This window comes from Corvus brachyrhynchos, unplaced genomic scaffold (genome assembly GCF_000691975.1).
Source record: "Corvus brachyrhynchos isolate BGI_N302 unplaced genomic scaffold, ASM69197v1 scaffold56, whole genome shotgun sequence".
In the NCBI taxonomy this organism is placed as follows: Eukaryota; Metazoa; Chordata; class Aves; order Passeriformes; family Corvidae; genus Corvus; species Corvus brachyrhynchos.
This window is the reverse complement of record NW_008238664.1, coordinates 7,514,818-7,536,119: the sequence shown is the minus strand read 5'-3', so window position 1 is coordinate 7,536,119 and position 21,302 is coordinate 7,514,818. Positions and strand designations below refer to the sequence as shown.

The 21,302-nt window shown below is 44.4% G+C and overlaps 3 protein-coding genes across 3 annotated transcripts in view; 2 read left to right on the top strand and 1 right to left on the bottom strand.

Annotated features, from left to right (window-relative positions):
- LOC103618267 (histone H1.11L) overlaps positions 1-1,975 on the bottom strand; it is a 2,560-nt gene extending 585 nt beyond the window's left edge. Inside the window, exon 1 of the mRNA XM_008636652.2 lies at positions 1,898-1,975. Coding sequence (XP_008634874.1) covers positions 1,898-1,975 — 78 coding nt within the window. The remainder of the gene's footprint in view (positions 1-1,897) is intronic.
- Positions 1,976-11,437: 9,462 nt separating this feature from the next.
- On the top strand, positions 11,438-19,350 carry APOLD1 (apolipoprotein L domain containing 1). Its single transcript, XM_017738055.1, has 3 exons — positions 11,438-11,520; positions 14,584-14,755; positions 16,914-19,350. Exon 3 carries the CDS (start codon positions 16,919-16,921, stop codon positions 17,657-17,659), a length of 741 nt encoding a protein of 246 aa, XP_017593544.1. The 5' UTR covers positions 11,438-11,520; positions 14,584-14,755; positions 16,914-16,918; the 3' UTR covers positions 17,660-19,350.
- A 1,918-nt stretch (positions 19,351-21,268) lies between these two features.
- Positions 21,269-21,302, top strand: part of DDX47 (DEAD-box helicase 47) — an 8,050-nt gene continuing 8,016 nt past the window's right edge. The window contains exon 1 of the mRNA XM_017737748.1: positions 21,269-21,290. Within this exon, the coding sequence (XP_017593237.1) occupies positions 21,269-21,290 (22 nt within the window). The remainder of the gene's footprint in view (positions 21,291-21,302) is intronic.

The following is a 21,302-nucleotide window of genomic DNA, read 5'->3' as shown; positions in this document are numbered from 1 at the left end:
AGGCCCTTCCGACATGCCGGCGGAACGGGGAGCACTGGGTAGGAGCGGCCCCGCGGCGCCCCTTTTATAGCAGCGCGGCGGGCGCTGATTGGTCCGCCCCGCCCCGCGCCGCGCCGCTGCCGCTCTGCGCCCCGCGCTCCGTCCTGTGTTTCTTCGGGTGAAATAGAATTGGTTTTCTCTACTTTATCTGTCATTAAATCGTCCTTTTTTTACATCTGTGAGGCCGTGGGAGCAGCTGTTTTTCGTCTGTTGGTGTCTTGTCGCGAAAAGAGTTGGATTTGGGTGGCTAGGGGACAAGAAATCCCGAGTCCTGCCGCCAAACGGACCTCGAGAACGCGAAAGTTTTGGTTTTCTTTGTAAATTAAAAATTCTCGTTTAAAGCTAACGTGAGTCGGAAAACTCAGTATTAATCTTCAGAGAATCCTTTTTACATTAGATAAGAAAGCAAACAGTTAGAATCTCATTCTTTAAAATAAAATGGTTTCAGAGAGAGTGAGGTAGCACAAAGCTGTGCTGTCGCTTCTACCGAGATTTACACCTCTGCCTTCTGTGAAACAGTCAGGGATAATTTTTTCCTGTACTTCCAAACATAAAGTTTCCAGACTTTCCAGACTTTGCATGAAGTGTTAGACAGCATATACTTTATCACCCTCAGAATGGACCACTTTCTCTGAAATACTTTCCTATTGCTAACATAGCAAAAGGCCCTCTAACGTCAGTGGAATAATTTGGGACATGAAGACCAAAGATTAATAATTTTGTTTTAGACCACAGAGCTGCATGTAAGTCTCTGGCACTCAGAAACAGACTACACTCTAAATAAAGCACACAGTGCTAAATCTGTAAAATCTGTTCGTATGACTCATTAACACGGGGGAAAAAATTAACAGAGCTTGAGTCTGCAAGAGATGTGAATGCATCATTCCATTCGTATTTTGCTCTGAAGCTGGAAAGAAAAAATGACAATTTTTGTTCACTGCTCTTATTCCATGTAACAGATCACCTCACAGCAGTTTCTGTACATAAAAGCTTTGGCTGCAGCTCAAAGCAATGCAAAGCTCTTTATCCACAATGTAGTGACTACCCTATTAGCACACACACATTCTTACCAGCTACAACTTTGTGTATAGTTTTGTGTGTCTGTCAGGATTTCCTAATTTGTTTACATTGAAGTTTAATGGCCATCAATAGTTTAGCACTGTCAGATTGCTGCATTTGTACCTCATGTTAACAAACTGCACTTGCATAGTTTAGGTATGATGCTGATCAGTTATGATCAACTTCCCTGTTTCAACAAAATGAAAAATCTGTGAGTGGAAAAATACCACCTCACTCCTCTATTTCATTCCACTAGAGGACAGTAAAATTAATCTCTTGAAGATTTTGGAAGACTCTTCAATTAATTCACAAGGTCGGATTAAAAAAAAAACTCATATAGGCACTTTGACATTTTCTTGTATAATTATGGTAAAAAAGACTTTAGGAAAATAAACACATTTTTCTCCCACTTATGTTTTCTTTCTAACTCCTCCTTGTCATCGAGGTCCCCTAGCTGAGGAATTATGATGCTATGATGAGGCAGAGAGTGCCAATAAGATGGCAAATTCAGCAAATCTGGATCTGGGTTTTCAAACCATATTGGAAGTGGGATGGCTTATAGAGCAAGGTTCACTGGAAATTTTACAAAGGCAAGAGATCTTGACTGTATGACATTTACTCCATGTAGTAGTAGGGGGCATAAAGAACTGAACAGTGAAATTGTTGACATCCCCTAAAGTTTCCTGCAATCAGGTGGATCAGTATGTCTGCTCTGTCCCATCTAGGTCTGGCAGAATCCTTGATGTCCTTTAAAAATGAAACTCATTACAGTGACTAAGCAGAAGGTTTTTATACTCACCAACTCTTCAACCACCAATGCCAATGCCTGTGTTGGGACAGAAGCCTTTCTACCTCCCCCATTCTCTGCAAACCTCATCTTACAAGAGTAATAATGCATCACAATAGCACACTTTCCTCGAGTCTGTAACTTAATATCACCAAGACTGTTTTCCTAATATACACACAGCTGGCACACAGCTGTATGCCTAAATCCTGTATAGCAGTGACAACCACAACATCAACCATCTCCAGAGGAAAAGCTTCTCAGTACGTGCCACAGCATCACTGCAACACATTGTTGTAGTCCTTGTCTCACTCTTTTGACTCTATCATTCTCTATCAAACGTTAAACTGAGCAACTTGAGGCTAAATTTTGTAATTATTTTAAGGGCTCCTACTTATTTGATTTTCCCCTTCTGTGTCTATTCCATTATTCCCTTTCCTTATTTTAAAAAAGATTTTATAATCTCATGACCATTTTTATACGCAAGCAGTCAAGTCATTTTTATTAAGGGAAGGATGTAAGAGGATAATCAAGGCCTACAAGGAGATATGAATACAGCATCACCTCATTGAGTAGTAAATATACAAAGACTGTGGTTCATGGTTCATCCTCCTCCCCCAAAACCTGCTGTTTCTTGTGTGATTAGCAGCACGAAAACCAGAAGCTGTGCACCAGAGATCATCACCCTAGTCATGGTCAAGCTTATTTAAGACATACAGAAGTAGTACATATACGCCTGCAATGCAGACATAAAAATGAACAGATAGGGAGGATCCTTACTGGGAAAGATTCTCCCTCCCTCTTATGCATTTACCGTCACAATTACAGCCAGCTTTGCTACCTCACCTTAAAAGAGGTGAAATCAGGAACAACAGGATCTCAATCGCGTTCCAGGCTGTCGGTCTCTGCGTGCACTGTCAGTACGGACAGAGATCTCTGGTAGAGTAACAAAAATCTGCCAGGAAATCCTACAGAACAAATTTTTTTTTTGCAGGTGCTAGCAATGTGAGCCAGCTTGGACTGCAAGAGATTAGATCTGAAAGCCCCTTGGAGCACTTCCCAGTCAGCATGGAAAGTACAGATTATTATACCCAGTAACAAATGCCTACTAACTTGCAAAAATCTATAGTAATCCAAACCAAACTTAGTGCCTGCTAGCCAGCTAACAAAATTGCAAAATCAGGGTAGCTTTTCAATTATCACATGTCCCTTTTGTGATATTTGACCTGGCTCTAGGGGACAAAGCTGTGGCCACCACAGATGACATTACAAGTCCTAGGAAGAGCACCTTACAAAGGTCCAGTCTTCAGCTGTTTGTACTCATACTGAGGATAATTCTTGAACCCTTTCTCCTATTCCTCCCCTTCCTTATTACTTTTCCACATGAACACCTAACTGCACTGCATTTCACATTACCATGACTTTCCCATGTAAAGCCCATCTCTGTTTTGGAGATAGGAGAATTGAGAGTCATTTGCAATTCTGAAAAATACAGTTGCTTTGATCCTCCAATTTTAGTTTGATTCATGTTTTTTACCCTTCTCCTGCTGAGGCCCAGCTATAGGTGTTAACTCCCAACATTTTCTGTCAGCAGAAAAATGGTTCAGAGATGATTCATCTAATTTCATATGGAAAAAATCCCAAACCAAAACCTGTTCAAAATGTAATTAGTTAGTCTGCTCATTTTAACTTTTAATTTGCCACAAACCTCAGCTCCCTCCCATACACACACACAGGCAAGGCCAAGATGTCAGTCTGCAGGTGGGATCAGGAGAGGGGCTCTGGGCTCAGCCCCAGCTCTGGGCATTGGATACCTGCCTGGTGCCGTGGGACCATGGCCGGGCAGGGCTGAGGGGAACTTGAGATTGGCCCTGTTTCTGTGTTGCTGGGATAGGGACTGAGGGCTCCAGGGGGGCTGGAATGGGATCCTGGGATGAGGACAGCATTGGGGAAGCCCCAGGAAATGCTGGGCAGGGACAGGCAGGGCTGGTGGTGCCCTGACAGTACCCTCCTTGGTGAAGCAGGGACTGTAGAAGGCTCTCAAAGCTAATGCTTCAGCAGCTCTCTAGTTGCAGACAACAGGGAGCACTTTTGGCCCAGTTGTATGCAGCTGTTTGATGACAGTCCTAGTGGACAGAGAAGTAGTTTTCAGTTATAACAAAACTCTACTGCCACTGGCACTTATCGTCAACATTGTGTAGTCACCAGGTTTAGGTTCAGGATGGCTGGAAACAACAGTTCCTGCACCTCGGTTTGGTGATTCCCAACTCTTTTGCCATCAAACACATAAAAATGTGGGAATGGCTTGGCTGACCTTTTATAGGGCCAAGAGTGGTCAGTCGGATCTGAAACGCCCTTTCGCCTTCACTTCAGCACCCTCACAAGGAAACATCTCCAGAGGTTTTGGGCTAAGAGCAGCCAGCTTCAGTTTCCAAAATGTCCTTCTAAGATAATAGCATTTCCATCCCATTCAACAGTCACAAAACCCAAGGGGGGCAGTAGAAAGAGCTGTTTGTTCCACCTTTCAGCTGCTGGCTGGATAAAATCCTGACCCACAGTTTTGGTTTGGGTGGCAATGTACAAGTCTCCCTACTAACTCCTGGTGGAAAGTTGCATCTTTTCCCATCCCATGCACATCGCTTAGGCAGTTTCATTTCCTCCAAGGCAGCCAGTCTTAAACTTCTGGCTGACTGCAGCCCTTGGGGTTCAGCTGCTCCCCATTGGTGCCCACCTTTGTCAAGCAGAGAACAACTGTCTTTTCTTGCTACGAGCAGCTAAGCATGTTAGCTTTCTCTGATTAATCAAGACACTTCAGAGCTATGGTTTGGGCCTGTTTTGCCTCTTGGGTTCTGTGGTACAGAATCTGGGGAAAGACCTGGTTGCAGAAGAGCATTTAGGCACCTCTGCAGTCTCCACGGAAAGATTCTGCATTACTGTCTTTGTTCCTCTTTTACTAAGCAATAGCTTTGACTCTTCTCACTTCTCTTCCACCATCAGTGGCCCACGATGCCCAAATACAACCTGCAACCCCTCCACTTTCTGCAGAGAAGCCAGGAAGATGAGCTGCCACCTCATGAAAACAAGCTCATAATGGCTCAGAATAGGTGGACAAGAATCTTTGAGGGAGAAGACATTGCCCCCTCTCCTGTCCCTGTGTTGCTGGAGGGCGGGGATTGAAGATGACGTTCCCTGCACTTTTCCTAGAGGACGCTGGGATGCAGAGTCGGCGAAGGAAAGGAGCAGTTTGGCACGGATGTCCAGCAGCTGAAATGCTGCCTGAGCTAAGAGCAAAAATAGCTGCTGGTATCACTGCACCTGTGAAAACAGAGTAAATAAGTGAATTTGAGCAAGCAGGCGTCTTCAGAGAAGAGCTAGAGGAGGAGGAATACTTCTGGTGGGTTGTTTTGCCACCTTATTTTTCAGCATGTGTAAGGTTTGTTATGTAAAGTGCTCAGTTTTGGGATCCTCAATACATCCGTGTCTCTTCGTTTTCCGCTAGACTCCTCTGGCAGTTTTGAACTGATGAACAGATTCTAAGATGGTTTTTAAAATTACCTGCAAGAAGCAATATTCTTTCCTTATTGCTGACATCTATTCAAATGAGAATCCCTATGACAGCTGTCCAATCACTTGCATATTAATAATTAAAAAAAAAAAAAAAGACATTTTGTTCCAGAAGCCTTACAAGGGAAAGATTCTTGTTGCCTTACAGAAACCTTTTCTTTTCAAGAAATATAAAGAAAAGAATGTGTGGCAGTGACAGCTGAATTAGTACTCCTCACATCAAGCTCTTTAGAGTCAGAAGTATGATATATCCTTAAATAAGGGAAAGTCTCAAACACTAGTCTTGAAAAGGCCCAGAACAAGGGAATTTAAAATCATGACCTGATCAGTATTATAAAGCTGTGCCAGGTCAGAGGGTTGCTTCATGGAGCAAACATTCACCTGAAACTAAGGCCACCTACATTCACCGTTTGTTTCTGCCCAGGAGGCAATGAGCAAAGCATTGGCTTCCTCCTTATCTCTGTTTCCCTGCATATCAGGTGAGAACAGCTACCTCCAAAGTTCATTGAAATTGCTGTGGAACAGCAAGGAAGTGAGTTGTCTGTAGCTTCATGTCAATAGTCAGAGGTCCTGGATCCAAACTGATCTGATTTTTGAGTATACATCAGGAAATGTGTCAGCCACCATATGCTTCCCGAAATACAAAAGGTGGTGAGAAGTAGGTGGTCTGATTACCAATGCCTACTTGCAATCTACTCTGCTATGGAGGAAAAGATTCCTACTGAGGAGCAGATTTTAGGGAAAAAGACTACTATTTTCCAGACTCCCTCCTGACCACTCCTTGTGGGAAGACCTGCCTTCGGAATGGCTGAAGAAGGAAGTGCTTCAGGTGCAATGTTTGGTGTGCACTAAAGCTAAAGGAAGAAGGATGTTCATCTTCAGACATCACTGTAAAGAGGCACAAAGTACAGCAACATATTTACTTTTTGAGACCCAATGCAGCTCCCTGACTGCATCATGTTCAAGTAAGGGCTGACAGCAAGAGAACATATTCACCCTTTCTGCCCAGTTCCAGTTCTCCAAGTCTGCACAGCTGCTTCAAGTATGAAAACATTTTTATAGAGCTATACCAGCTCACTACAAAATGTTGTCATCTGATCTGAACAATCACTGGATGTCTGATGTGCTGCAAATATAAAATAATACCCAGCCTAGAGGGGAGCCCTAGGATACTACAAGAGATATCAGTCAAAATCTGATCTTGGTATCAAGAATGCAATTTGTCCTTGAAGGCAGAGTTCACAAACACTCTTCAAAGCAGGTTTGTCATATACAGAGATTTGATTCATGATGGACATAAAGGCCATCCCAACAGCCAAATATCTCCTGCGGAATACTGAGTTCAGTATGGATGCAAGCAGTGGTACCTGTATGACAAATATTTGGGAGGTACAGAAGGCAACACTGCATGCTCATAGCCAGATGCCCATTTCTCTTTGGATCTAGATGAGATCCATCCCTCTCATGCAAGTGTTCTGTAGTTCAGAAGTGTTCCCAAGTCTTGCTGAAATCTTACTCTCATCCATGTTGTAAATCTACCATCCACATCCCTCCCTGGCTGCGAGCAGCACACCAGAAGCTTTTCAGCAGCACAGGAGCACACATTCTGATTTTAATTTTCTTCCCCTGGGGCTTACACATCATATCCAGGGCTTTTCTCCTTCCTTTCACTATAACACAGGTACTGAAATAGACCACAACACGCATCCCTCTCTGGCTTATCCACAGAGCCACACATGTACCCTATAAAGTTTGTCATCTTCGTGTCGTTCCTCATATACTTCCTCAGAGTACTAGGAAATACCTCTGACCCTCCAGCATCCTGGTGTTCTTCCCCACCAGTGTCTCAAAACAGGGAGTTAGGGGGAAAAGCTGGATCTAGACTGTGTGCACAAAGAGAGAATGGAATGAGTGCTAAAAGGGCCCCATTGATGATATTGCAAGGAGCAAATGTAAGCCAGAAGACCCTGTATGAACGTGGGAATGATCTGACAGCTTGCTCCAGGGTTGTTCTCTGGAGCAGCCCTCCCAAGCCACATGGATGTGTCCTCTAATCAGGAATGGGACGGAGAGAGTGAATGGGAGAGCTCATATGGTGAGGACACAGGCTACAAAGCAACCTGAGAAAAGCTATCTTAACAGCTTAAATTAAACACGTAGCCATGTGTAACTTTTGAGGAAGTAAAGAAGAGATTCCCTTCCACACAAGCACCTCCTCTGCATAAAACTTGTATGGCCTGCCTGTGATCTTGCTGTGAGCATGAGTCAGAAGAGTGATCCTTGGTAACTTAATTCTTCCCTGGTGCGACTTAGGGTTTCCATTTCCCCAGAGCTCCAAATGCCATGAAGATCAAAAGAAATGCTGTTGTTAAGATGTATTTTACAAAATATTCCTTGAATTCCACTCATTCTCTACAAAGTTTTAAAATTTTTTTTTTTTTTTTTTTTTTTAAATTTCAGAGGTGTATCTCCTCATCTTAAGCAATTTCCATGTGCCTACAAAGCAACTTCTGGCAGTGAGAAGCAAAGGGTAAGGTAGAATCTTTTCTGCAGGGGCCTCAGTGACAAGAGGGTTTACCTTGACTCTGTTCAACCTGGGGAGATACAAATGGCTTTACTCTTTTCTATAAAACTTGTCCAAGACCCAGTCAGCTAGACTCAAAACCAGGACTCTCTTTACTGTTGGTATGGGTGGGTTAGAAAAAAAATAAAAAAGAGATGTTTTTTTCTTTTTATTGTTTTATTGTTTGTTTTCTTACCTTGGTTTTGGGGTGGGCTCTCTTACTGTTGTTGTTGCTGCTTTTCATTACTGGACAGGTGAAAAAGAGGCACTACCAGATCTTTTTAAGGGCGGCATTTGATCAGACACTACCAGAGGAATTTACTACACTTCCAAGCCTTTGTACCTCCGAAAACCTCTTAAATTTGAAAATGCATGTGTTTGCAAACCACAGGGTCACATAGCCATGCTCTGCACTTGACATGGCTTCTGCTAATCATGCAGGGAGTATCTGCAGGTGCAGCGAAGCGCATTCTCTCCCAGGTTTCCTTTTCTCCCTCCCGTGTCCTGATAATTTGTTCATGAGGGTGCAGAAAGTGAGCTGGATACACCCAGGCCAAGAGCATCTGCTGACCATCCCTATAGTCTGAAACTGCTTCAGGGACACTGGCAGCTGAGTGCTCAGGCACAGCATACATCTGAACTAGGAGCCTGGGAGAAACACTAAGCTCCTGTCCCCATCATGTCCCACCTCTGCAGCTGGCCATCTTCCCCTCTTTGGGAAGCACAGAACTCATGGGAGTGGGAACTTGCTCTTGCCAGATCTCCCATTAACAGATTCAGTTCTGTGTTTGAAGATGCCCTAAATTCCTTCATGAGACTATCACTCCCTCTTTAAAAATTTCCTTTCAAAGAGTTTTGTATTACTGACAGGTCTTCTTTCTGATCAGGTCTCAGCATTGTGTAATAAACAAGTCCTGAGGCCCTCACACCAGGTAATGCCTTAATATTAATTCTAACAAAGGTACAGAAAGATTTATCTGGCTTTTAGTGAGGAAGAATTTTCTTTCTTTTTCTGGAAAAAGGTCAAAATGTTTCTGATTATATTTTCCAGCCCTTGTGGTTGCCAAGAGGAATCACCTTGCGGCCATTGTATTTTGAGAATGGAAGACATGACCTGGAAATAAAAGTCCTGGCTTCACAAAAATAATAACAAATTGAATCTGTTTTGCTTTGGTTTTGTTTTCAGTTCAGATTCAGCCATCTTAAACTGAATCTTAGTCTCCCTGGGCTTAGAAGAAATGACTGGAACTTGGATGCAGTGATGTTATGGCTCACATGCTTTCTTTGAATTCCCAAGTGCAGCTCTGTAAAACCGTATGTTCTTCTGTACTTGTCTGGCTTGTACATGTGCTCTGCTGATACTGGAAATGAGACTGACAAATTATCACTCGCAAGAACGAGGCGGGACCACGTGCTGCAGACACCTTAGTGCAGCGTCACCAAACCTGTGGACTTTTCTTTCCCTGATCCCACACAGTCATCATAAGGACCACTCAGTGAAAGGAGTACATTAGCTGAAAATAGGCAAAAGAAGACACTTCTTTACACCATTGATGCCATGAAGATTTTTTGCCTTTTCTTTTATACCGCCGTTATACCTTTTTACAACTTCTGTATTCTTAGTGTTTTTAGCCTACATTCTTGGACTTGTTTGTCAAGCTGAGAGACTAAACATTTTAGAAGCTTCATAGCTAGGGATCAGTGTGCCCCAGACCCCAAGGTCCTCTCCAGAACACATTCTGTAGACCAAGATAGAACCATCCAGGGGAAGGTTCCTTGGGGAAGGGGGGGCTCACTTGAACCTCTCATTGGGGAATCTTTGATAGATATGCTAATTAATAAAACCTATAATGTTATACCCGATCTTTGGGAGATACTCGGCGGGGTGCATCTTGATGCATATGACCTGGACGTGTGCACCTAAGGATCCTTAAAATAAATACCAATATAAAAAATAAATAAATAAAATCCCTTTTCCCCTTCTAACCATGTATGACTCTTGATTTTAAGACCAGGAAAAGGCATCACCATGAGTAACTGTGAACTTCTGGACTTTCTGTCCCAGGAGACAATGGAGGCAGCTCCATTGACTCCTATCAGCAGGGTCAAAAGGTGTCTGAAAAACGCACGGGCGAGAAAGGCCTGTTATGGGAGGGCACAGGCAGGGATGCACCGCTGCCACACACAGTCTTCCACAACAGCATCTCCTGCTCACACTGCAGGACAGCAAGGGCTGGTTTAAGGGAACATCTCTGGACCAGAGCAGAGAGACAGGATATTTGAAATTGGAACATCAACCTAGCAAACCTGTGGGACATTGAATGACGCAGGAAAGGGATAAAGAATTGCTGTCTGTAATTTGTCACATATTACAGAGCCAGCGCCTGGAAGAGACGGACTGAACCAGCTTTTGGGGTGACTCTTCCTTCTGCTGGCTCTAGAGGGAGCTTCAGAATGTGAATAAACTGACTGCGTATGAACCTCTAAAGAGGGCTGAACTTTGGTGAGATGCATCTCTATCTGAAGTTCAAGGTAACAATTTTTAACTTTTCCTAGACTTCTTTAGGCCATTGTGTCTCTCTCATGTTTCTGTTGTGCCAGATGGGAGGGTTAGTCAATGTAATGACAGCAGCTTTTGAGGTTCCTAGGCAATCTCAGCCAGAATTTGACAAAGCAGTCAAGGTTTCAGAGACGCTGCCTTCTTGAAAGTTTCATAAAAACAAGCAGTTTTTGTAGGTGAGAAGAATCCAGACTCTTTTCTTTCAAGAGAAATATTGCCTTGTGAACTCAGCCACCAAGAACTCCACTAGAAAAGAGGCACAAGAAACCAGGTTACCTAATTTCTACTTTTTACCAACCGATTAGGTTTCTTTGCAGTTCTGGAAATAGGTTAACAATTCTCTGTTTTCTACAGTCCTGGAGGGAATGGGTAGCCAGACCTGCTCATTGTGGTGCTGCTGCTGCCACTGCTAAGACGGTGAACAGAGAAAACTCCTCCAGCAGCACTGGTCCCAGCAGAACCTGCATGTGGCTGCACTGGGTTACGTCAGCTGTGCCACAGCCAGGGCTGGAGGCTTATGGGCTGAGTGGGGAGCTGCTTCTTTGTGCGTCAGAGACGGAGTCTTATGCCCCACAGCCTGCACTGAAACATGTAATTAAAGCTGGCAAATGGCAGCATAAGCTGGGCTTTTTAAATACATTGCAGAAATTCATTCTCCACGTCCAAATAAATACTTGATCTCTGCAAACACTGCTAACAGTGTTGTGACAAGGCAATTTAGGATGGTATTTTTGTTACATGAATGCTTGCTCACAAAGCATTCAGTGTCAGTGCGCTCGACTAATTTTCTGCTTAAATGGAACTAACAAGAGGTGTTCTCATCCCACAGGCTTTCCTGTTCCCCCCACCCTGCTCTGCTCTTTGCTGAAGTCCCACATACACCAGTGACCAGAGGCCAGAGCAGCCTGTCTCATTCTGGAATGCTTTCAAAAAATTAATTTGCATCTACCGGTAAGGTTGCGAAAAGCTGAGGCAACCCTTTTTGTTCTAATTTGCTTTCTTTGTTTTATTTTTGACTTATTCTAGTTTCTACTGATTTTGAATTAATATCTCACTGTGAAAAGTTAAAATTTGTTTTTGATTCAATTGAAAAAGAAAATAAAAGAAAAAAAGACAGCTTTTAGCTCCAGCATCCAGCAGTTAAGGTTGAAAGTACCAAGCATGGCAGAAATCTCCTGTTAAAAAAGATGGTATATAAGTGTAAATTTACTCAAATTTTCTCAGTTATATGTTCAAAACAATGTTAATAAAGGAAGAGTATATTTGAAACTCCAGCTTCAAATGTTACACATGTGCATGCAAACAGCTTCAGATCAAACACTTCTGCCATATATCCCTTCTGCTGGAGAGACCAGGAGCATAAAGATCAGTCCTTTCTGCCAAAATCCCCAGAAAGGAAGAGAGCTGAGGCAATAAAACATCCTTCCTTCCCTTTTCTGGTCACCCGCTCCCACAAAATGCCCTCAGGCATTTCAAGAGGATATGGCTAGATGGGAAAGGGTGGAGCAGAGGTACCATTTTTGGCCAGATCATTGTGAAACACCTGCTGTGCCCCTTCCACCATCAAGCCCAAGTGCTTCACAGGTCACCAACAAAGAGGCAGCAGCAGCAGAGGGGGTGGGTGAAAGAGTACTGCAGGCAGGATGGTCAGGCCTCCACCAGCTTGCAGAGCTGCCCAGTGAAGGTCAGACCTACCCCACAAGTCTGGAGAACCCTGATAAGCTAAAATTCACTCCAAGCAGGTTCCTAGGACCTACCTGGTGACCCAGCAGATGTGTTTACATCTGGGCAAGTCCACTAATGGCACTAAAAGCTTTCAGTCCTTGGCAGGTGCTGAGAGAAGACACTTTTCTCCCATCCAGCTCCCATTCCCACCTTTGCTGGAGCAGATCTTTCTAATTATCAGTGCAAGAGAAGACCAGCACTCTCACCAGAGGGATGTTTGAGAGTGTCAGCAGGGACCAGAATAGATAGCAAAATGAACAGATAGCAAAAAATAGAACAGATAGCAAAATGCTGTGGTAGGGCCACTCCCTAGGGAACAATGTTTCTTATTATAATACACGTCTCTTTCCTAAAATCACATTGACATCTGTAGAACCTCATGTGAAGTCCATCCTTTCTGGGTATGCCCCTTATTATAGGGGTGAATTAGGGGTAAACATTCTCTTTAAATGGTGAAGGAGCCCAGGGATGATTCCTGTGAGAAGCCATCCTCAGCTGAGACCAGCATCTCATCTTGAGTGGAGTGCAGATCTTTCAGTGGGCATGAAAGTCTGTGAGGGAATACTCTAAGAAAAATGAATTGTCTCTTCTGCACCCATATCAGCTGTTTGCCCACAGACTGAGCACTGCAGGCGTTTCTGACAATATTTTGCAGCTGAGTATATTGAAAGAAGAGAACTGGGAAAGGAAGGGGAGCATCCAAAAGTATGTCATCATCTTAGGCTTATACAAGACCCTTTCTTTTTCCTTTTCTTTGTTATTTCACTTCTACCAAAACTCGCTGTCCTAACAAGGACATATCTGCAGGCACAAATTCTAACACAGATGCAGTTACATGAAAAAAAAGTGCCCTATTCTGTTCGGGAGTGTGAGAAAAGAGCTCTCTATCAACTGCAAACCCTTGCCAAGGCAGATGGGCTCCAATTCAAGCATATGCTTGCTTAAACAAAGGGAAGGGCTAAAGCACAGTTTCCTTCAGTGTCAAAGCTCACCTTCCTGTTAACGTGCAGTATGTACAAATTTTAACAGACCAGGACTGCATATTTAGGCATCTTCAAAATTATGTTTTTGCTTTTCATGTCTGTAACAGGTTGAAACAACTCTTCCATGTTATTTATTTTTTCATTCCTGTTTCATCTCCTGTAGGTCCACCCCTGAAAAAACATTTGACATACTATTTCACACCTATTTTAACATAATTGAAAACCAAGCTGCCATTGAAATGAATGATCCCAGCCTTCTCCTCTCCCTGCCTGCTGCCTCTCAGTCTTGGCCCTTTTTAAGGTCAGCTCCAGCAACTGTGTGGCTAAGCATCTCACAAATTCGACAGGAAAGCCTCACTCAGTGACAGTAGATGGCTTTCAGATTAGATAGGTCAGGGGAACTCTAGGGCAAAATCAGAGGTTCTCTGTCAACAAATAGTCCTGAGGAGTAAGAATCCACCAAATGAGAAAGTACATGTCCCATCTTCAAGCACAGCTGCTCAAAAGAAATGTCCCCAGTACCACAAGCCCTGTGTCAATAAAGACACATGCCACTTTGGTCTACCACTTGGTGCCGTCAAAAAAGTGATTCTTCCTGACCCCATCGAAAGAATCTTTCTTTGATTAAAACTGGCCCTGGTTCAGCATGGAAGGCAGCACCAGGAGTGGCACTTAGGCTGCTCCTCCCCAACACCTTCATCACTTCTTCCTTCTGGCCACATCTGTGTGGCACAACTGCCAGGCAACAGGAGGCAGCAAAACGGAGGATCCAAATGATTCTTTCTTTCTGATTATTGATTGCTGGGCAGGCACTTCAGGAAAACAACAGGATTGTTTCTCCGCCGTTGTGGTAACTATGGTTAAGAAACAGAGTAAAACCACAGGGTGATCACTCCTTTTGCAGCATGTTTTTATGTACTGGAGAAGGGATGGGAATTCAGAGCAATGGTCTTGCTGTGGGGCTGCTTCCCTTTTATGGATTGTGCCAAAGAGCTGGGATTTTAGAAGTACACTGGCCTTGAATGGAGTAGCTGGCTGGCTGATAGCTCCACTGCTCTAGATGTGTAGTGGAGGGAAACTTAAGTCATCAAGCAATTAGCAGCTCCAGACAGAGTAAAGTCAGTTGCTATTTCAGGGAAAGGAAAGGCAACTGTTCCCTGCAGGGAATGTCTGCACTACCTCAGAGCCAGGAATAGGCTGCGATTTTAAAATTTTTTTTTCACCCTACACTTCAGGAAAAGCGAACACACAATGTTCATTCGCAGGGATCGTTTCCTGAACATGATGTGTGCTCACTGTCTCACAGGTCACTTTCCAGTGTGTCACATCCTTCTGCACAAGGGAGAACAGGAAATGGCAAACTCCCAGTATGAGGCAAAGCATTCCCATAGCAGCAATTGGTCCGTAGGAGCTATAAATTGGTCTCCTCCAGAAACAGATCAAAATTTGTCTTCTGGGAGGGTGGCTGGAAACTGAAGGTAAGTTTGAACCAGTAATTTTTGGAGTCTCTCTGAGTACTCTATTAGGAAAGTGTTTGCAGGTTTTGGACTAATGTATACCTTTATTGTTGGGGAGATTTTTCTCTAAGAGCAGGAGTTGGATTTTTTTTCCTTTGTGCTGGCATTAATCAGTATCAAAAAATTTGCATCACTACATGGCCTATGCTATATATTGAGTGATTGTTCTAATAATTCAGTGAGATAGTTGCTGTTATTACCTGAGACAGTTCTCAGCAACTACATCTTCAGAACAAATTGTTAAGAGGCTACAGGAATAGATATATTTAATGATCATCATATTGATCTGTTGTTAAGTTATTGGTGATATGCTCATTGTTCATTTCAACGCTAGTATCCATTTAGATTAGTATTAGTCCTTGTGCTTCCAGCTTTATCTCTGATTATAGTGTGAAAATAAGAGGACACTGCCTCCAGTTGAGAGAAACACAATGTACTAATGTATTATTCAAATGACCCAATGACACCAAGAGAGACTGAGGGCATTTTCTGAAGTGCATGGGGGGCGTCTTAAAGGATCTGTGTGAGATGGATTAGGACAAGCAAGTAGAAGTGGGAAAGACTGCAGTGCGAATTATTTACTTACACACTTCAGGAAGGAAAGACTACTTATGGTACAAAGTTTTCTCCTTCTGAAACACAAGTATTGTGCAGAATAATGCCCCAAGGATCCTAACTACATAGTGTAACTTTGTGAGGGACCAGGCACCTCCAATTCCCACAGCACAGAAGACTTAGAAGTGGAAAAGGTGCCTGCAGCAATGAATAGTTTTGTTTAGTTGGCTTAATGACAGGGTCTTTCTGCTACAGAGACTCCTTTTGGCTGTGAGGGCAGTATGGACGGCAAGCAGCTTCTCAGCTCTATGGATGGACCTTGCTAGGTGCAGAGGCAGCACAGCTGTGTGCACAATGCAGTGTTGTGAAGCACAGAAACTCTGCTTCCACCAGACAATTGGCTATATCACTCCTGTTGACTCCCTTGCCTCCGGTTCCCTGTAAGCAGGGTTAGGGATGCTGGCTGCCTTTGTAAAGCATTTTGCAGCCCTAGAGCAGCCTGAAAATGTTTATTGGAACTTTTTTTTCTGCCCTTGTGGCAAAGAACAGAGACAGCAAACAGAGGTCATCTAGCCCAGAAACCCTGAAGATTCAGCTTCTAGAAGGAAAGGCTCTCCTGCTATTTTGCCAGAGGAGGTTTTCCAGAGCCAGCAGTTTTCAAGCCTTTTCTATTCACTCTGTATTTCCCCTCTTCCCCTGTCCCCAAGAGAGTGCATACTAAAATGGGCCTGCTTTTCTGATGTGCTCTTCATGAACCTTTCAGACACGGTCCGCAGGCCTCCCTGCCACTGTAACTGGGTATTTATGACCACAGGTTGGACTAAGCACCACAGAACAATGGTTCCCATCTTCGTTCCTACACTGACATCAGGTTACAATAGGAAAAAAAATGCTGCAGGATCTTGAGTTACTTAAGCTTAAAGAAAGGAAGGATGTTCACAATACCCATCCAAGGCATCAATAAGCTGCTCGCCTCCTATATGGAAAAGCCAGATGTAGATTCCATTCAGCAGTTTCCCTCTGTCCTCCTTTAATGGGAAACAACTCCTAAGTAAAAACCTGGGATGGTGGCTTTCACATCCTTGGAGTCTGACCTTTCTTGTGAAAGATGTCATTCTGTATTGCAGATCCTCTGAATCCCATCAGGGGGACAACACATTAGTTCTGGCAGCATTACTGTTCTGGGAACTGAGTCACCTAATTTCAGGGGAATTTCTGTCCCCAGGGTTTGAAGAGACATTTTGTGTCTTCACAGAGGTAATGGCAACAGCACCTCTGACCCCAGTCCTTAGGAGATTTTAGTCTTTGCAGGGATTAAGAAAAACATTTTAAAGCTTCTCTGTCTGAAACTTAAAATGGAATACGTAATTAAATATACACGTGCATATGGGTCTGTGTGTGTACGTGAGTGTGCATGTGTGTGCAGAAGGAAAACCTTTCTTGTAGCTGGGTGAAGCAACAAAAATTTGGCTGGATGCCATCCCTGAAATGGTGGTCCAGGATGAGCATGTCTCCTGGGGGTTTTTGACATAAATCCCAATCCAGACTCTTTTTTTCTGGACAGAAGCCATGGAGAGGAACAGTGCTGCCTTTCCGCCAACGCCAGACCCCACACACCACTTCCACGTGGCCCTGCTGGATCAGAGACAGAGGCTGCGCGGCCAAATTGCTCACCTTCACAAGGCAGCTCGCAAACTCAACAAGCTCCGCAAAAGGTCCCTGATTGCCAATGTCGGCGGGGGCACCCTGACAGCTGCAGGAGCAGTCACAGCCATCCTGGGGCTGTCCCTGAGCCCAGCAACGCTGGGAGCCTCTCTCCTGGCATCAGCTGTGGGGCTGGGCCTGGCCACAGCTGGGGGGGCCGTCAGCATCACTTCTGACCTCTCCTTAGTGCTCTGCAATTCCCGAGAGGTGAGGAAGGTGCAGGAAATTGCAATGACTTGTCGGAAACAGATGAGGGAAATACTCGGCTGCCTGGAGTTCCTTCGCCGGGGGCAGGGCCCAGGTGACCCTACACTGCGCCAGTCAGAGAAGAGGGCATCCATCTCGCTCTACAACTCCGTCTGCTTCATGGTCTTCTGCGGCTCCCACAGCTTCCTCGTGCCAGAATACACAAAGGAGGTCACAAAAGTAAGCCAGGCTGTGCTGAAGGCCAAAATCCAGAAGCTGGCTGACAACCTCGAGACCTGCACCAGGGCAATGGATGAAGTCTGTGATCTTCTTGAGTCCAGAACAGAGCTTTCCCCATGTACGAGGAGACTCAGCTTGGGTGCTAAAACCACTGCCGAGATCCTGAGACCATCCAGCTGAAACAGTGTTTGGCCCACATTAAAACTGGGTTTGGAGACATTGCATTATTAACTGCAGTGCATTAGCACTGCAACCTGGTGTTTTACAATTCACGGTGCTGATGCCGTGAGGTGGACGTTCCGCAGACTCGTGTTTCCTCAGCCATCTCCACTGCTCTTCTTCCTCAAGGCAGCAAAAAGAAGTAGGTCAGGAGGCTGATTAAATGCCTGATGCTGACTGAACCTGGTTTGTAAACAACTTACGAATCTGTGTGTGGTACAAGGGCTGGAGTACCCTAAAAAAGCCAGCAGCTGCCAAATTCCAGTAGAGTACAGTCCCATTACCAAGGTACATCTGGAAAGGCTGTAGAAAGAAGCAGCTCCAGATATGACAGGCTGTATAGATAGTTCACCATCCCAGGGTGAAATAGCAGGGCCAGAACTTGCCCCTTTTGAAGAAACCTCTCCAGACTGAGAACTGTGATGTTTGTATTCTATTTATTTGCATAGAATGATTTTAAGGTTATGATATTGTATTTAAGAGTGTATATATATATATATATATTTTTTTTTTTTTTTTTTTCTTTTTAGAAGGAGGCCTCTGTTCCAAAGGAAATCAGTTGTTTTTTAGAGAAAAAGTAAGTCTGTGGCATGTGAGAGCAAGTTACCTGTTATTTTGCTGTGAGGGAGGGCAGGTCCCTGTAGGAAAAGGAAAGCATGACCTGAATGCTGATAGTTATAAAATGGGTGAAACACAGTCAGACAGTGACAATAGATCATAGGAGCCAAAACAGAGAGGAGTGACCCTGGGACCAGAGTCTGCCTCAGGGCATTGGTGGAAGGAAGCAGTTATATCTCTTGCAGCAGGAAGGGAAGCGTAGGTTGGTGTTAGGGGTCTGAGCTGGAGCCCTGCTGTGACGGGAGCAGCCTGAGAGGTGGAGGTGCCACTCCCCATGCAGTCAAGCAGCCTGTGAGACCCACAGTGAATCTTCTGTGAGGAGGGAGGCAGCACTCATGGAGAGCTACATGTACTCCTAGCAATGCTTCCCAGGGAAGGCTTCATATTAGTGAAATGAATAAGGGTACTAATATCCAAGAGAGGAGTAGGATGATTCAGTGACAGAGCCCCTACAAAGCAGTAGCAAAGACTGGGACCCTGCTTCAAGTGACTGTTCTGCTAAATATGCCCTTTGTGATTTTTGACCCATCAGTACCTCAGTTCTCTGTCTGAAAACAGGGATAGTAGCACTTCCCTATCTCACAAGGATGTTTCTGGGACCAACACTGAAAAGTGCTCAAGTATGGTGATGATGGGGATCATGTCAGTACCTGAAAGAGGTACAAGGAAGAGACCCTGAAACTAGCTTGAAGCGACTAGAAGAGTTAATGCAGAGGTAGCTCCCTCCACAAGCATGCCCCAATGGATAGGGGAAACTTCCCTGCGCAGGCACAAATCCAAATGATGACAAAAACCTACTCTGTAATTCTGTACCACTGACCAAATTCTTAGGAGGGGCACCACTCCATGTCACAAAGCTTGAATCCTTGTCCTTTTCGTCTCTTCTTCTCATGATATCAACATTTGTTTTAATATGCTGTAGAAAGAATTTTATTCTGGTTCCTCAGAGTGTGACTCAAATGCTTGTGATACCCATGCCTGTTTGCCAGAAATGAACAAGTACACTGCTGATTCAAATAAATGAATATGAAGCACTTTTGTGTCACTGTCTCTCTGCACACCTGAATGGGACGTGCTGTACGTTGTCCATCTCGTCTCATTATGCATCCCTTATGAAATAGCTGACATTTATATCTGCACTAAAATTCATCTGCTGGGGATGCTCTCACCCTGCCCCTGTTAAGGAAGACTGGGCTGTAACATGCAATAGAGCTAGGAGTGTATTTGTTTAAAAGCCAAGTTTAAAAGTGAAAATTTAAATTCTGAAGTGAAGATTTCTAAATCCAGTATTATCTGCAGTGTCCTGTGTTGAAAAGCACAAAAAAGAAATTACTATTTAGAAGCTGTATATTTATTTTATAATGCATGAATGCTCCCAACAGCAGCTTAGGACAGGAGAAAACTTTCATTCAAATGCATCAATTGACAACAGGGAATTACACAAACTGGAATTTCACCAGAATAGAATTGCTCCACCCTGCTCCCCACTGAAACAGTACCATATTATATGGGCAATGAGTTCAACAAAGAATCACAAGCAGTGACTTCCTGTCACATCCCTGACTCCGTTTCCTGAGGCATCCCAGTGACCCTTAGAGGGGTTCATGCCTACATGCTGGCCAGGCTTAACCTTTAGCACCAATGGTTTATAACAAGCCCATAATACAGACCGCTGTAATTTTTGAAACATATGGTCACAACCAGCATCTACGCAGGGTGGTTTTGGGTTTTTTTTGGTTTTAATTTATCATTGCTCCTAAGCACAGTGGGATGCAGCAGTTTCATTTTTACTCCTGCCCATGAATTGTTTCAGGTTTCCTCTTCTTTCCCTGTCACGCAGAGTTTGTTCGTATTTCCTCTCACTTTCCTCATTGTTCTGGGAGCAGAGGAAATGCCACGCTTGGAATCCAGTGACAGATGCTGAAGTACATCAGCATTTCCACTGAGAGCATGCCCAGACAGCCTTCCCAGAGAGAGGGAAGTCTGCTCAGAAATGCAGTCATGAGCTTCATTTTGGAGCCAGACTGCTGTCCTTTTCAAGCCCAAACATCTAACCCTAACATCTTGTATATGTTTCCCTTCTTTTCCCTAAAACAAAGGAAGTTCACCTAGCTGCAAGGTTAACCTGCTGCAATCAGCATGGGGACTACAGATTAGAGATGCTACACCCAGATCACATGGTCAGATGGAAACCAATGACTCAGGAACTTCCATCGTGACGATATTTTGATACTGCACTCCCTGGATGGTCATTAAATGCATATCCATTTTCACCTCTCATCAAGCACTTGCAGGCCTGCATCACAACAGCAGCAATCAAGAGAGCTGGGAGAGTGTTTGCATCTATTCTCATCCTGTACTCTCTCATTTCACGGTGTGAGTTGCCACAGTTCAGTTTATTTCATCTTTCTGTCACTTCAAAAATTCATACTAGCAATTACCATGAACAGGAAAAGAACGTGGGACAATGAGAGCTCTTTTCTCTCTTCCCATCACTAGTGCTTCAAAATGTTTCATACCAGCGCTTCCAAAGCAGTTAATTTGTTCTTTATATGCATTCTGTATGTAAGTTTATACATATGTTTGTCTTTTGGTGCCTGGCCAGTTCATTTTGCCTGTTCTTTCCCAGCTGTAGAAGGCATGAACCGGGAACAGCATCACGCACTGCCTAAGCAGCGCAGTGCTGAGCTGCAGGCCCGAGGCTTAGCGGCTCGGGGTTACCGCCGGGCGGGCAGGCAGGCAAGCTTTCCCACAGCCAGTTCAGGGTGCCCTTGTCCCAGGACAGGCGGCTGTAGACCCGCAACTCCCCCTTCCCTGGGCACCTCTCAGAGTTGAGGGAAAACCCACCCGCTCCGCTCGGCTCTCTGTCCGGAACTACAAATCCCATCGCACCGCGAGGAGGACTACAGCTCCCAGAGTGCTCTGCGCTGCAGCAGGCGGGGACGGGCCGAGATGGCGGCAGGAGAGGAGGAAGGTTCTGTGGCCG

Bases quoted from the DNA above. Each gene is read 5' to 3' on its own strand.
- APOLD1 (XM_017738055.1), top strand. From the start codon at position 16,919: ATGGAGAGGAACAGTGCTGCCTTTCCGCCAACGCCAGACCCCACACAC.